Source organism: Zootoca vivipara, chromosome 3 (assembly GCF_965207765.1).
Source record: "Zootoca vivipara chromosome 3, rZooViv2.hap1.1, whole genome shotgun sequence".
NCBI classification, from domain to species: domain Eukaryota; kingdom Metazoa; phylum Chordata; class Lepidosauria; order Squamata; family Lacertidae; genus Zootoca; species Zootoca vivipara.
In genome coordinates, this window is record NC_142586.1 from 61972604 (window position 1) to 61988940 (window position 16337).

Consider the following 16337-nt stretch of genomic DNA (forward strand, 5'->3'; position numbering starts at 1 on the left):
ATGCCTTTCAGTATTGTCAGACAGTTTTTAGAATAAAAGAGCATCTAAATCAAGAAGAAAGTCTAGTGGAATGGAGAGGAGAGTTATCTTGGTACCACCCTCAAGCATTCTGCTGGGCCAAGAGGTGGTGATTCAAGCAAAAAATCCTGAAAAAGAAAATTCTGAGCAAAACTTGACCATGTGCCTGCTTCTGATTGCCATTTTGCTATATATTTATGGATTTTATGAAGTGCAATAACAGCTATAGAATCCCTTGTTGTAGAAATAACTATTGGGGGAGGGGGGAAGGATATATGAATCTAGACACACAGCCTACAAAGTACATGACCCAGCAGAGGAACGCTAAAATATTCTTAGGAATCTCAGTGTTGGTATTTTGGGCTGTCTTTGTTCTTCACCTTTTCTAGTGAAGAGAGAGTTTGTGAAAGGTTATTGCCTAGCATTAAAAAAAAAAATTTGACAAAAGATAAGGATGCCTCATTCTCATGTGTGATAACTAAAGGTATGTTTACAAATTATGCTAGAACATTGTTAAATGATATATTTTTATCGGCTTACTTTCAATTCTCAAGGAGCTAGTTTCATCCAAATCCTACACACGACCTATCATTTTTCATTCTTGTTTAGGTCTCTACCAACTGAGAGTATTGTTTCCCTTTGCAACAGTTAGTACTTTAGAGAAGTATGGTATGTTCTGAGATAAGCTTGAACAAATACTTTGCAAAATCCTGTCATTTGAATTAGAAGGATGGCATGATAAATAATTTTGCTTTGTAGAAACGCAGCAGACTAATTGAATCCAATTTCCTTTAATGACACAGGTATTGGATCCCAGAACCTTACTCACACTACCAGACATTGCTTATTGGCAGTGTGTCCTAGCCCACATAGGCTAGTGCTGACTAATCTCATTCTGTGGCATTGCATCTGCACTGGCCTTTCTTTTGTCCAGCTGGAAGATGTTTCTCTCATAAGCACCCTAGCTGGATGGTGAATAGAAAGAAAAGGAAGCCACAAAATACTTTTTTGTGCCAGAAAACACTGCATTCTATTACTCCAAGCAGGAAAATTTGTTGCTTAGAAATAAATATTGGGGGATTGGCAATCATAGGTGGTGAATGTTTTGCAGGCTGGGATGGTAAATAATTTCTGAAATTGGGTTGGCTCGGGAAATAAGCTAAGGTATTTCAATTTTGTAAAGTAGTTTGACTTATTTTCCAAGTCAGTCTGATGTTGGCTGATGGGAAATCACCCATCACTACTTTCCTGAAAAGCCTTTACTGAGATTCACCTTTTAGCTCCTCTGTTACATCCTCTTTGTCACCAGTGTATTTCTCAAAGTTAGTACCTTATTTTCCATCCCTATTTTCTCCATCTGTCCTCTGTGAATGGCTGCATGCGAAAGCCAATGAAGTCTTCCCCCATGCACACAATAGCAATACCATTTGCACAATCACTACAGATTTGTCAAGTATCTTTTTAAAGACTTTGGCAACAGTAGTCTTTTGGCAACAATATTGAGGCTGGTGCATTGCTTGCCTGAAATCTCTTCTCTAATCAGCAGTAAAAACTTGTCTTTTAACCTAAGGACCAAGGGCCAGCTCTAAGGTTCAACAACATTATCAGCACAGATAATCTGATTTTAAGCATGTGAATTGAGAATTCTAGTACTTTCCTAGCCTGGATAGTTGTGTGAAGCAGTCCTGTAACTACACCAAGCCCATATTTTTCACTCAAGTTGTACTGATGGAGGCTGGGCCCCATAGTACCTATCATTTTCTCCTTTTGATTGCTTGCTTATGGTGTTTCAAAGGAGTTGGGGGTGATTGCCATGGCTTCTCCCTCACTCCCCTCCTAATACATCATGTTTGCATTCTGAACCAACACTATGGAATCTTGGTACTTAATAAATATTAACTAGTAGCAGTAGCAAGAGTGTTGTGAAATCCTTGCTTCCTGCAGCATTACAGTGGTACCTTGGTTCTCGAACGGCTTGGCTCCCGAACAAATAGGCTCCCGAACGCCGCAAACCCAGAAGTAAGTGTTCCGGTTTGCTTACGTTTTTTGGAAGCTGAACATCCGATGCGGCTTCCGCAGCTTCCAATTGAGTGCAGGAAGCTCCTGCAGCCAATCGGAAGCTACGCCTTGGCTTTCGAACAGTTCCGGGAGTCAAATGGACTCCCGGAACAGGTAAAGTTTGACAACCAAGGTACCACTGTATAGGGATAGCTCAGCCGGTAGAACATGAGACTATTAATCTCAGGATCATGGGTTCAAGCACCACATTGGACAAAAGAGTTCTGCACTGCTGGGGTTGGAATAGATTAGGGTTGTCTTACGTCCATGAAATCCCAGACACATCCTCTTTTGGGGTGCCTACACACCCATCTGGTGGGATGTTTACAGTTATAGCAAATGTCTGGGTTTGGGGGGTTCCTTTTTGGGGGGGTGCAGGCAGCTCGGGCGTGGGTAGCTCAGGCTACTTTGCATGCCATGGCTGCTGCCAGCCCAATCCAGGGAAAGATGGGCATGGGCGCTCTGCACACTGCAGCCACTGCCAGCCCAAGCTGGGGAGGGAAATGTGTGGCAGCCCCACACCCCCGCGCATCCGCCTGCCTCTTTCCCTGGCTTGGGCTGGCAGTGGCTCGGGCTGTGCTCTTTTTTGCTCTTCAAGATATGGCAACCCTAGACGAGATGATCCTCATGGTCACTTCCAACTCTGTCATTCAACTTCAAGCACATTGAGTAATGAGGCTGTGAGACTCCAAATGGGAAGAGAAGGATTTAAAATGTTATTCTCTTTGAAAGGCACACACACTTGGAAAGTCTGACCTTATTTGTATCAGGTGTAGTTCGTTTTGACCTGGCTCTGACTTGAGGTGGGATTTGAACCCTGTGCCCACAAGCATCCAATTATTCCTGCACATTTGCATGGTGGGGGTGGGGGGAGTAATGGGAATCAGGGAGGTCTCACTTTCATATTGGAGAGACCCTGCAACACCTCTTGTTTAATAGAACCTGTGTAGAGCTTGCAACTTTTTTTGTAGTTATATTTTCCATGATGTATGGGAGGAGGTGACGCTCCATTCACCATTTCCCACTAAGAGAAAGCCTTGCAGGGCCTCCATTGTGGCAGGGCATACATTTCATAAATAAATGGGACTTGCTGGTAATGGAAAAATTATTTAATCATTTTTCTTAGTTTTTATTTGTATTTTGAATCATTTTCAGTTGTATGCTATGTAATTCTGATTCATTCACCTTTGTATATTTTGTTTACTTATTTTTTGTTGCTTCCCTCCCTTGTTATCTATTTGCGTTAAATGTGTGATATGTAAAGACTGCAAGATTCATGGAATTAGGCTAATAAATTAATCAATTTAGAACATTTCGCTTGACTAAAAGTACCTCTAATTAATCAGGCCGCAGGTTGTTTCTTTATAAAAAAGTATTTTTAATTTTTCATAGATTTTATTCCAGAACTCTTGTATCTTTTTACATTGCCACCAACAATGCATAAAAGTGCCGATCTTCTCCTGACACTTCCAGCATTTGTTGGATCCCGTCTTATAAATTTTGTTTAATTTCTCTGGTGTGAGATGCCACCTGTAAGTCATTTTCAGCATCTTAAAAACAACATTTGGGGGAAAAACCAGAGCTATTTTTATTGAGTATGTTGCCAGAAAATACACCGAAAGATAGAAGGAATATAATACTATATGCAGGAGTAACAGCCCAAAAATGGAAAGGATCAGAGGTGCCAACTGTTCAAGATTGGTTGATCAAATTAGTAGAATATATGAATTTAGATAAAATGACAGCGGCCATAAGAAACACACCAAAACAGAGAGTGCAAAAAGAGTGGAAGTTAGTGGAAGAACATTTGAAGACAGAAGGTATAAATAATAGATTGGTAGTTTGTCTAAATTGATTTAAATATCGCTTAAAGGGAATATATAAACAGTAAGGAGAAGAAGATTCACCCATGAAGGGCAAGGAAAAATAAAATAAAGAAAACAGGATACAGTTAGAAATGGTTAGAAACGATATATATCCAATCGGAAGTATTTTTAATTTTTAATCTTTTTCTTTTCTAAATTTTTGCTTTCGTATCCTAATGTTTATCTTTACCTATTAGTTTTCTTTTTCTTTTTCATTTCAATTTTTTTGTGTTGGAATTTATGTATATATATAATTTGCATATATAATTTGTAATTTCGCTTTCATTTTTCAAGTTTATTTTGTGCTATTTTGTGTTTACGTTATGTACGATGATTTCCTTTGTAATGTTTTTAAAAGAGAAATAAAGACTTTTTAAATATATATATTTTATTTTAAATATTTTTATTGGTTTTTCCATGTATACATCCTCTAACAATATTTCTCTAAAAAATTTCCATATTTTCCCCCTTCCTCCACTGGACTTCCCTCATATTCCAATTTTGTTTTATTTCCATATTACTCACCCTTCGTGTTGTTTCCCAGGTCGCAGGTTGTTTCTTTATAAAAAAGTATTTTTAATGCAGAGTTACAAAAACCGCAGTGTGACAGTTTAGAAAAGAGGCACGCCTTTTCTACCATGTGGCAACATTTTTGCTCCTGTCTAAAAGCAAGACTTTTACAAGCACAATTGTATTATCTTATGCAAATTTATGCACGGAAGTATTGACTAAATTTTTTAATTGAATGGCAGCCCTAGTAATAATATGAGAAATAAAATGATTTTTAATAAATGTAGAAATTGCTTTTTCTTATTACTCATGACAGATATGAGTCTTACAAAAACCTGGGGAGTAGGGGTGGTCACTATATAGGCTGACAGGGTCAGAGTTATGGTCACAGGAAACTGCTTCCCTTCACAGATGCACAAAGCTCAGTGTCTTACAGGTGTGCCAACTTGAATAAAATATTGAGGTGCCTAGGTAAGCCCCACTCCACATAAGCAATCTACATGACATGGTGCACACACACCATTTAAATGGTAAGGCCCATCAACTTTGAGAGCTCCTGGCCCCCACAAATATTTTATTGGAGCGGGCATAGACCCCTCGGCCCCTAGGAGCTGGCTCCTATCTTAACTTACTTTTAAGTACAAAGCTGTAGAAGCACAACTACACAGAGACCCAGTGTCAATGACATTACACAACATAACAGTCGGTAGTTACAGGTTGGCAACAGGGTGTTCACGAAAACACCCCTTGCATGTTGAGGGGAAAGTGGGATTGTGCTGGCTGGGCCATGCCTCTCTGATGGTTGCAAGTTCAGGCTCAGTGGTAATGGGCCCTGCATGTGTAAGGATGCACAGGCGTGGGGCTCCTCCAAATGATGGGGAATCTTGATTGGCCCAGGACTTCCAGGAGTCCATGGAGGAATGTTGAGTTTATAATGCCCACTAAGGTTGCGCTTACGACCATGCGCTGCAGAGAGGGCATAGCTGTCTGATGCAAAGGGTCATGGCTTGGTGATGCAATTCTCATGTCCCCTCATATTGTGGAAAGGAGGGGTCGTGTGTATTCCCTCCCCAAATACCGTAAGTATAAGCAGGGAACTATGCAACATTAATCCAGATTGTGTCAGGCTTAATTTAAATTAAATGTGCTTATTCTTTTTAAGAAAAATAGGAAATACAGATCAACAAGGGAGGGTAAAGGTGCCTTTCAGAGAAAAAAGAAGCTAAAAAGAAAATATAAAACTTAGGAAGACCAGACCACTATCCATGCTGAGCTAAGAAAAAGAAGAGCACCTCACCTAATGACTTCAGAAGGCATCCCTCCATATCAGAAGCATCCATCAGGCTGATTGGAAAGCAGTTCACATCTCCATCTGGACTGACCGTCTACGTGACCGACATGTTCACCTCTCTCTTGCAGGATTTGAAAAATAGAGGAACTCACAATCTCTTAGCCTATTAATACTTGACTTTACCATTCACTTTAAAGCCACATTTAAAATGCTGAAGTGCAATAGTTGGACAGTGTTCTCGAAGCCACCAACATGAGTCTGACCAAACTGCGGGAGGCAGTGGAAGACAGGAGTGCCTGGCGTGCTCTGGTCCATGGGGTCACGAAGAGACGGACACGACTAAACGACTAAACAACAACAAGTGCAATGTTAAACTGGGTTGATACAATGAATTATTGGTGGTAGCCATCTATTTATTTCGAATAATTGAGAGGTAGCATAGAACAATGTTTGTTCATTTACCACCCTTTTATAGTTCAATACATTTTAGATACAGTGGTACCTCAGGTTACACACACTTATAATAATAATAATAATTTATTATTTATACCCCGCCCATCTGGCCGGGTTCCCCCAGCCACTTCAGGTTACAGACTCCGCTAACCCAAAAATAGTACGAACTTTGCTTCAGGATAAGAACAGAAATCGTGCTCCGGCGGCGCGGCAGCAGCAGGAGGCCCCATTAGCTAAAGTGGTGCCTCAGGTTAAGAACAGTTTCAGGTTAAGAATGGTCTGGGAATCAGTGTATTTTTACATGAGTAGAATGTGTGCTTTTATTTAAAATGCATCTCTGGGTTATTTGTGGGGCATAGGAATTTGTTCATTTTTTCCCTTCAGAATATAATCTGGCCCACCACATGGTCTGAGGGACGGTGGACCGCCCCACGGCTGGAAAAGGTTGCTGACCCCTGGTCTAAAGTAAAGGAAGGAAGTATGCAGCCCTTACTAGTTTTCAATCTTCATCTACCATGATAGTAACGAACATGTTTCATGCAGAAAATGCTACAGCAGCTGCTCAGCAACTCCTTCTCCCCCAAAATATGTGTACCTATGATAATAAAGCATCCAAATTAGTAGGCTGAAATGAGTACATTATCAGTATACCTCTCTAGCATACATTATGTAACAGTTTCACTTCCTGAATTCTAAGGGCTTTGTCACTTACAAAACCACACATCTTGATTAAAATACAGTAATCTTCATTATGTTCTAGATGCGAGTAATTGGCTATAATTGATGCTCTCTAAAGGTATAATTTATCCCTGTTACATCTGAGAAAGATGCTGCTGTGGTAGAAGAGAATATGCTAGTTGAGATTTGTTTCAGGTCTTGCATCCGTTCTAGCAGAAATTCAGTAATAATCTGTTCATCCATCTAAGTGTGCTATAAGCCTCTCACAAGTGCTATCAGAGGAGAGACAAGTTGATGGCACCACTTCCTGAACCCAGTACCGGGCCCAACTGCAGTGTGCAGGACTGACATCATCTTCACCTACCCACATGCTAAGCTGGTAAGATTCAAATTTCATATAATATGATTGCAAAGGCAGGGAGCTGGAGAATCCACGCCTCACCTCAGCCATGAACTCACTAGTAGGCATTTGTCAAACCACTCTCTTCTGGGGGAAGGGCTTTTTTTTTCAGCCAGAACATGCTGGAACTCAGTTCTGGCACCTCTCAGGTGGGTGCTATTGCCATTCTAAGAGAACAAGGTGAGCTCCAGCACCTCTTTTTCTAGAAAAATAGCACTCCTTGGAGGTCTCAGCCCCCCATCTGCAATGTGGTGACAAAAATACTGCCAGCTCAGGGCAGTCCAACACACAGTCCAAGGCCACTTTTGATGCCTCCACAGCCCTCATTCTGCCTTCCCAAAGCTGGGTAAACGAGGTGCTGAGGTGCTAGGAAGGAGGCATGAGGGCTCTTGTGAAGTTTTGCACCAAGTTTAGTTAACCAAGTTAAGCTGAAGTATTTCAGCCTAAAATTCTTTATTTTCACAGGGGGCCTAATACAGTAGCGGAAAATAAAATAGTGCAACTGACTTTCGGGGTTGGTGTGTTGTGCGACAAGCACACAGAGTGCAATGAGATTGACTGTTTGGATGGGGGAGGCTCGGTTAATTTCATTGTACACAGGCTGTACATTGACAATAAAAGTATCACCATCATCATTATTAAATTTAATTGCTCTTGCATAATTTTCTTCGCCTGGAAGGTAAAATCTAAAGCAAAGGTTTAAGGTTGCCTTATTGAAAGAGATCACCTTCTTTAGTCACTAGAGGGAGGTATTTCTATATACTGTATGCCCAATACTGTATATTGCAAAGATTTTTGTTTCCAAGCTATTTTTACTGCATCGATACGGGTTTGTTTGCAGATGAACAGCTCCTGCATAGGAAGCTACTTGCAACAATGAAGTTTTGACTTTGTTAGGTTTGGAATGTTGCACAATTGGATAATGCACAAAACAAGGTTTACACACACAGAGAGAGGGAGGGGGGGAGGTGGAAAATATACTTTTCCTCAAGGCTGCTTAACAAAAATAAGTAAATAAAACAATAATAATTTTCTATGAAATATAGGGTTGTTGCTGATGTACAGCTGACAGAAAGGCTTGCTAGGGGTTTACAATTTTTATTTTCTGATTGTTATCAGTGCTTTTTTCTGGGGGGACACAGGGGGTGCATACCCCTAAACATTTTGTGAATCTAAGTTTGGCCTCATTGAGGGGCAGTATTTCAATATGTGTAAGAAAATGAGAGTACCCCTAAACATTTTTTTAGAGAGAGAAAAGCACTGATTGTTGTTATTATTAGTAGAGGTAAAAATAGAAGAAGTGGAATAGAAACAGACTGACATCCAAACAATTATAACCTGGTTTACAAAGATGCATCGGATTGTAAGTGAACTTTAAATAACAGAGATTATCATTTAAATCCAAAATATAAAATCAACAAAGAAGAAACAAATAGAAATAATAAAAAAACCAAAGGAGTGAGAAAAAGAAAGAGAAGAAAAGAATATTATTTTTGTTATGTACTGAGCTGAATCCTAGAACAATAGGATTCAGAATCAGCAGGAGCTATCCAATCCAACTCCAGGTGGAAGTGAATCCGCAACCTGATTGGCCTGCAGGAGCAGCCAATCAGGCGGCTGGCAGAAGTGAATCTGCAACCTGATTGGCCTGTAGGAGCAGCCAATCAGGCTGCAGGCAGAAGTCAATCCACAACCTGATTGGCCCACAGGTGTAGCCCTGAAGTAGCCAATCACGCAAGGCCCATTGTGTAAATAATGTATATAAGCAGATGGTTTTGGGGAAAGAGCCATTCTTCTCTTCTTCTCCTTGATGACTATGAGCTGAATAAAGAGCATGAAATTCACTCTCGACTCCGAGTATATTTCAATTTTCCTCTTGCCTTGTTGGACCCAAAGCATCCAGGTGATTGTGCTTAAAGTTCCCAAAGTATCACTGTATAAACCATTCCCTTAAATAGAGGTGTTCTCCCCTCCCAATATTTCCCATACAAAATCCTTGCTACTAGAACCATATGATATAAGACTTTCTCTCTGTCCTTGGGGGATTGCATCCTTAAAGAAAGTTATTAAGTAGGCTTTGGGGTCTAACTGTACTGAGTGCTTGTATTGTTTATATTAGACACAGTTTCATGCCAATATTTCTTAGCCTGAGGATGAGAAATCCAGCAGTGGATAAAATCTGCTCTATCTGCTCCACGTTTCCAAAATCTATCATTTCCTGTCTTGTATCTTCTAGATATCCCAGATGGTGTTAGATACCACATTATCTAAAGTTTAATAGAATTATCTATCAATGCTAACAATGCAGTATATTTGGTAATATTTTCCCATATATGTTTCCAGATATTTATTGATGCCCCAATCATTTCCTCCCATTTTTTGTGACATAGTCAACTTGTGTACTGTCTCCCATATGAATAACAGATTGACATATGTGAGGCAACCATTTTTCTGGGTTTTGACAAAATTATTTGGCTGCTTCACTCCTCCTCTGTATATTGGCAACCAATAATTTTTAAAGTCTCTAACCTGAAAATATTTGTATAGCATAAATTATGTATCTCCCAAACAGCCCCTCACTTGATCTATGGTCTTTATCTGATTATTGCCAATCCAATCAACAAAATGTTCAAGGCCTCCTTTATGTCAGCTAGCAAATCACCCTACAGTTCCATTTTATTGAACTATTAATGAAATAGCACAGATGTGATTGTTAATGTTGATAGGCACAGTTGGTTTTTATTATTATTATTTATCCCATATACTAAATACTGCTGGAATCTCCTCCCTACAGCAAGAGCTGTACTCAGTGCTGAGTAGCTGCTATAAATAAATAGCCCAAATCAAAAGCATCGCTGAAAAGCATTGGCTGGCAAAACAGCAAAAAGTCTGATGCTATTCAAGCCACTAAAAGCTGCACTCTTATCTTGGCCAATAGAAAATCTTGACCTCCTAGACAGAAAGCATCAGCACTCAAGTTTCTCTGTATTATGACTGTGCTCTTTTCCTTTCACCTTGGGTCGTTCTTCTTGATAGAAGGATGGATAAGGAAGTGAATGCCTTTCTTTCCTTTGGAACCATGCCTTGGAATCCTGCAATCAACACTTTTTGTGTATTTGCCGAGGCAAAACTTGCAGCCGACTGCCATATAACATGCAGAGTCGCTCTAACATGTGTGTAATTATTCTTCTACATGCAATAGCCAAGATCTATTATATCAAATACAGAATGTAATTAACTTACCTGGTGTGAAATATTACAGCCCTCAGATCTAATTGCTGTGGACTTTTGAGATCTGAAGGTAATTAGAAGCTGTTTTTTGTTTTGTCCTCAGGCAGTGTAACGCCTTAGATGACCTCCCTGCTCCTGACCCGTTAGGCAACGATACATGGTATTGATCACACTGCAGTAAAGATTCATGCTGGAATATCGATAGCGAATTACCCTGTGCAAGAACAGTAAACTTGGAAAATGCAAGTTTTTGTGGGGAGCAGATCAATTGTTTGTTCTTCTCAGCGTCTGTCTGAACACTGGCCTGCCGCAAATGTGATATGATTTTATTGATGTGGCCTCAAGACACAACACAGCAAGAAGTTAGAAAACTGGGTCCAACAACTGACAGCAAGAGCTCCTGCTCCTGTTTTGAACAGCAATGCTGAAGGTTTTTCTATCACTTATATTAGGACAAAGGGTTTCAAATTTTAAAATTAGTGTGAATGTCTAAAGATTGTTAGCAGGACATCATGACTATTTTAATAAATAAACACTTTCATAGAATCAGAATTGTAGAGTTGGAAGGGACTCCAAGGATCACCTAGTCCACCCCTTGCAATGCAGGAATTTCAACTAAAGCATGCATAACAGATAGCCACCCAACCTCTGCTTAAAAACCTTCCACAAGAGAGAGACCACCACTTTCTGAGGGAGTGCTTTCCATCTTCTAACAGTTCTTACCGTCAGAAAGTTCTTCCTGATGCTTAGTCAGAATCTCCTTTCTTGTAACTTGATTTGGTATAAAACAGCTCTCTATACTTTTCACTGTTTCTACAAATGAAGAAAACTATCAACTGTTACATCATATGAAGCAGCCCAACGCTTTTCTTTATTGATCTGTTTTGGCCAGAGCACCAGAAAACTCACTCTGATAATCCAGAAGCTGTGGAGGAGAAGGGAAAACACCTGGAGAATTAAGGGTCAACCAGCATAAATAAGGGAATGTCGTCATCACTGATAGTATCTTTGGTATGTGCACCATAGCTGTCAAGTTCTCCCTTTTTTAAAGGGAAATTACCTTATGCTGAATAGGCTTCCTCGCGAGAAAAGGGAAAACTTGACAGCTATGATGTGGACATTACTCATTTTTGCACTGCCCTCAGGTTTGATGCTTTCTGACAGAGACTCTGTGCCTTAAATATCTGCATGACAGTCATAAATTTGATAGGAAATGTTTTCTGCTTGGAGCATTTCCATGCTGGGAGAGAGAGAGAGAGAGAGAGAGAGAGAGAGAGAAGACCCATTTATTGAATGTCTCTCTGTCACAGCTGAAAGCACATCATCAACAGCAACCCTGAAGAGTTGCGCCCACACTTCGATATGCAGTGATGTGCAAGGGTGTGTGGCTAAAGCACCCTCAGGTTTCCTGCTTGTATAAAGAAAAATGGTTGGTTCAGAATCAAACCCTGTTTCAGCAGCCTCAGGTACCATGTAAATGAGCTCTGAATTTGCATTCCAAGTGGATTATTCCTATGTAAGGAAGAGTGATTGCTTTGAAGGTGCTTAACATTTACTTTGGCCAGATTCTGTTCACCTTCACCAACAATGTTATTTCTCTAGCTTAAGCTCAGACCACACAGCTTTTCAGTTTTCTTTATGAATCTGTTTGGTTTCAGTCTTTAATTCCTGTTGAGCCTTGCTATTTGATTGGCATCTTTCAGTCTTGCGTGCACTATGGTGTCATGTTCCTGATATGATGGTGATGATATTCATACATACGTACGTACGTACATACCCCATCCATCTGGCTGGGTCTCCCCAACCACTCTGGACAGCTCCCAACAGAATTAAACGCACAATAAAACATCAAATATTAAAAACTTCCCTAAACAGGGCTGCCTTCTAAAAGTCTTTTAAAAATCAGATCTGTTCCACAGTCACACAGCTCTTACCGCCAGAAAATTCTGTTTCATCAAAATCTTATTTCTTGTAACTTGAATCCATTGGCTTGGGTCAAACCCTCTAGAGCAGCATAAACAATCTTCCTCTGTATTCCATGTGACAGCCCTTCAGATATTTGAAAATGGCTATCGTATCTCCTCTCAGTCTCGTCTTTTCCAGGCTAAACATCCCCAACTCCCTCAACTGTTCGTCTTAAGGCTTGTTTTCCAGACCCTTGATCATATTGGTCACCCTCCTCTGGACACGTTCCAGTTTGTCAATGTCCATCTTAAATTGTGGTGCCCAAAACTGGACATGGTACTCCACGTGGAACAAAGTACTCACCTTGAACAGAGTGGAATTATGACTTCCTTTGATCTGGACACTATATTTCTGTTGATGCAGCCTAGAATACCAGTTTTTGGTAGATGTGCCAGGTGTTTTATTTCTTCTTTTTTTGTTCTTACGACAAAACTTCATAATGTCAAGAGCTGATCTTCCAGCCAAGGATGTCATCCCAACCCCAGATATCTGGGAGTAAGCCCCACAACTCAAAGGGACTTGCTTCTGAGTAGACATAAGGATTATAGCCTTGAATTAATATGAGAGGTTTAGTAGGAGTTCTACATCGTGATAAGTTTGTAGCAGGTTCCTCCAGGCACAGAAAAAAGGTCTGCCACCTATTTTGAAAGAAGTTCTTGCACAATTACAAGAAGTGCAACTGAGAGTGTTTTCTCAGTTGCTTAAACCTGTGACTAGGGAAATTTTTTACCTGTTGACTTATTTGCAGCAATGTTACTTTTAAAGAAACAGACGCCTTTGTCAGGAAAACTTTCAGCAACCCTGACAGAAGTAAATTGCACACACACAAAAAACAAAATCTCATGAACTCTAACTAGGATTACCAAACTGCATTTCAGAAAATGAAACACGTTCCTTTAAATGCACCAGTAAATAGGAGATGAAACAGCTGTGGCTGCTCAGGCCATATTCTTAGTCTTCCCACCTGCCAGCAGCAGGGAGAACATGGAGACTTGCCCTTCTGTTGCCAGCGAGAGAAGAGGGCAAGATGAAAGCCTGTGGAGAGAGAAGGTGGGAGCAGCCACAGGTAGGGGTAGACAGCATATTCAATTGCGTCTGCTTATTTGTTTCTTTGCTTGCTTATTTGAATTCACTTTATGTTGCAATGGATGTTTTTTGAAATAAGTAGAATAGATAACAAAAAGTATCTTACAGTTATTAAAGTTTAGACATTGTCTCAAGGAAATTATACAGTAGTACAAGAAATGACTTTGGGGTGACATGAACTTCCTTTTATAAAAACACTGAGAAGCCATAACATGCACTGAGTAACCACTTGTACACCCCACAATAAATTTTGTCCCATTTGTCCTTATCCTCTCTCTGATTTTATTCTCCGAATCTGATACAGAGGATTAAATTTATCCATTGAAACATAGCCCCATGTTTTATCATAGCACTTTTTAATTGATTATAACTTGCCTGCATATCGTTCTATTTCCATTCCATGTCAGTTTCATAGGCACTCCATCATAGATCTATGCTGGCTCATTTTGTGCGTGTGTGGGGGGGTCACAGTTTAATTACATGCATTTTGTATGCATTCTCCCCCTCCTCCAAAAATACACTTTTGTAACCTTTATTTTCCCCAATGTATATATTTGGTATCCTTTTCTTTGTTTTGTTTTGTAAAAATATAGATGTTTCTGACTACTAAAAAAAAAAATCTAAACTGCGCTGAAAAATGTGGAGAAGTACATAATCCAATAACTGCATTCCAATCCACATGTAAATCAGGGACTTGCAAATTAGATTGGTTTGCTTTAAAATGCAGATTGAAGCACCCCCCACCACCACATCCTTAGCAAGTAGAGTGATGTATAATGGTTAGAGTACCAGCTTAGTACTGGAAAGGCCAAGGTTCAAATCCCCACTTATTCATAAATCTCACTTGACCCTGAGCCAAATCTTAGTCAAACCTACCTCACAGGTTTGCAGTGTGTTTGTGAAACCCTGTTCATGCAGAGCAGATTGGAGGAAGGGAAGAATACAAATGCAACGAAAACAGAAATCTTGTGCCTTATCAATGCATTAATTGAAGGTGCCTGACCTCTAGGTGTTGCAGTAGTGAATCTTTCTCAAAAGATCCATGTTGGGCTTTCAGCCTACCTGGAAACTGTACCCTCAAATGTTCCGCAATGGGAAGGGGCTAATTGTTGTGAAATTGTTTCCAAGACGGTCTTATTTAATACTGGTTCAGAAACAGATACAATTTGTGAAAACAATTTGTGGCTGTGCACCTCTCATAAAAAATAATAATATATAATCCCAAATTGGCTAGGAATGGTTTATGCCCATCACACCTTAGATGTGAAGGCCTCATTAGCAAGCCTCATAAAATACTGTACAGGTTTTCCTTCAATGTGAGGATCATTTCTAAAGTCTAGTCTGACATCTAGTGGCTGGAGAAAAAAAAGACATCTTCCTTAACTCATTAATGCTTGCTTTGAAATTGAATAGAGAAATGTAACGGATGCCCTTTATGTATTTAGTTTAGTTAGTTAGTTAGTTAGTTCGTTAGTTCGTTCATTCCTTTTTGGTGCAGGAATTGTACAGGAATGGTGCAGGTTGTGTACAACTTGATTAAAAAATATTTTTCCATTGCACTTTTAAAAGTTGCTTTTCCAACCTTTTGTTCTGCTCCAACTTAATATGCACACAAACTAAGCCAATTAGACCTTTTCTTTTTTATGGAATGGAGGTAACTTGCTCCAGGCAAAGTATGTGTTCAGGGGGTCCTTCATATGTTGTATGAAGCCTGTCTCACAATCAACTGCAAGCCCCTGAGCTGGAAATCATTCAGGCATGAATGCAACTATTTCTGGAGAGAGCATTGATTGAAGTGGGTGCAGGGAAACACCAAGGGTGGGAAGGTAGGTGTTCATGGGATTTTTTGCCTTGGGCGGCAAAATAATTTGGTGGCCCTTAGATGTAGTCGATGCCCTGATGGGGAAGCAACAAAACGCTTTGGGCTGCCCCTGCTGTAACATCAGATAGATAGGAGGATGGGATTTCCTGCACTTCCCTCTCCAGCTATCTTCTTCCACCCTAACTGCACATGCCTGGACTGTGCCCAATAGTGGAGTTGTTGTTTTTTCAAACCCTGATGTCCTGAGAAGTGGCAAGCCCTTTCTTTCCTCATTACAAGGTGAATTCAAAACCAGTATGAAACCTTTTCCACTGAGTCCTCATAGATTTGGACTGGCTGTGTAGGTACTGCATTCAGCTTGCCAAACAATATGCTTTTGGAGCCTGTCAGTTTCCTGTTCTTCCTCTTTACACTCTCAATTTTCCCTCTTCGCTGCTCCTGTGATTGCTTTCCTTCAGCCCCTTCTCTCCCCTCACAAGCAAGCCTCTGCCTTTCTAATTTCTCCCGAGATTATATCAGCAGGGATGATCAGCAGCTGAGTTCCTTTCATTAATGCTGATGCAGGCGGACTGGCAGACTCAAGCTCCCTGCAGAAGCCCCTGGGTCAAAAAAAACAAAACAACCACCACGATTTCCTTCTAAAAAGAGAGAATGAAAGGCAAGCTGACAGATAGAAAAGTTGGCTCTTCTTGATGCTAGTTTCTTTTGTTGCTTGCCACTGAGAGTGATGCAAGGGAAATCACCGGTGAATCACAGTTGCTGGATTTTGCCAAAATTATAAAGCCAGGGTTTATAGGCCCCAGCTTTCTGGTCTATAAACCTCAGCAGCTCTGAACATCAGAACCCAAAGAGTCTTGATTTTCCTCTTTTTCAAATCAGCAGCTCTTTCTCATCCCGGGCTTCATGCTGTAAAAAAAATACTGGATGGAGTATCAGGAAGCAATGCACACCATCATTGCC

At 40.3% G+C, this 16337-nt stretch overlaps 1 protein-coding gene across 4 annotated transcripts in view; it reads left to right on the top strand.

The window, feature by feature from the left end:
- Positions 1-10704, top strand: part of ADGB (androglobin) — a 78869-nt gene extending 68165 nt beyond the window's left edge. Inside the window, exon 35 of one of the 4 annotated variants that reach the window (XM_088667283.1) lies at positions 10608-10704. In XM_088667283.1, coding sequence (XP_088523409.1) covers positions 10608-10616 — 9 coding nt within the window. In that variant the 3' untranslated portion in view covers positions 10617-10704. Of the gene's footprint in view, positions 1-11; positions 438-821; positions 1030-5613; positions 6953-10607 lie in introns of those variants that run through there. The other 3 variants (XM_088667282.1, XM_060272736.2, XM_060272735.2) reach the window with 3 other exon arrangements.
- Positions 10705-16337: the final 5633 nt, after the last annotated feature.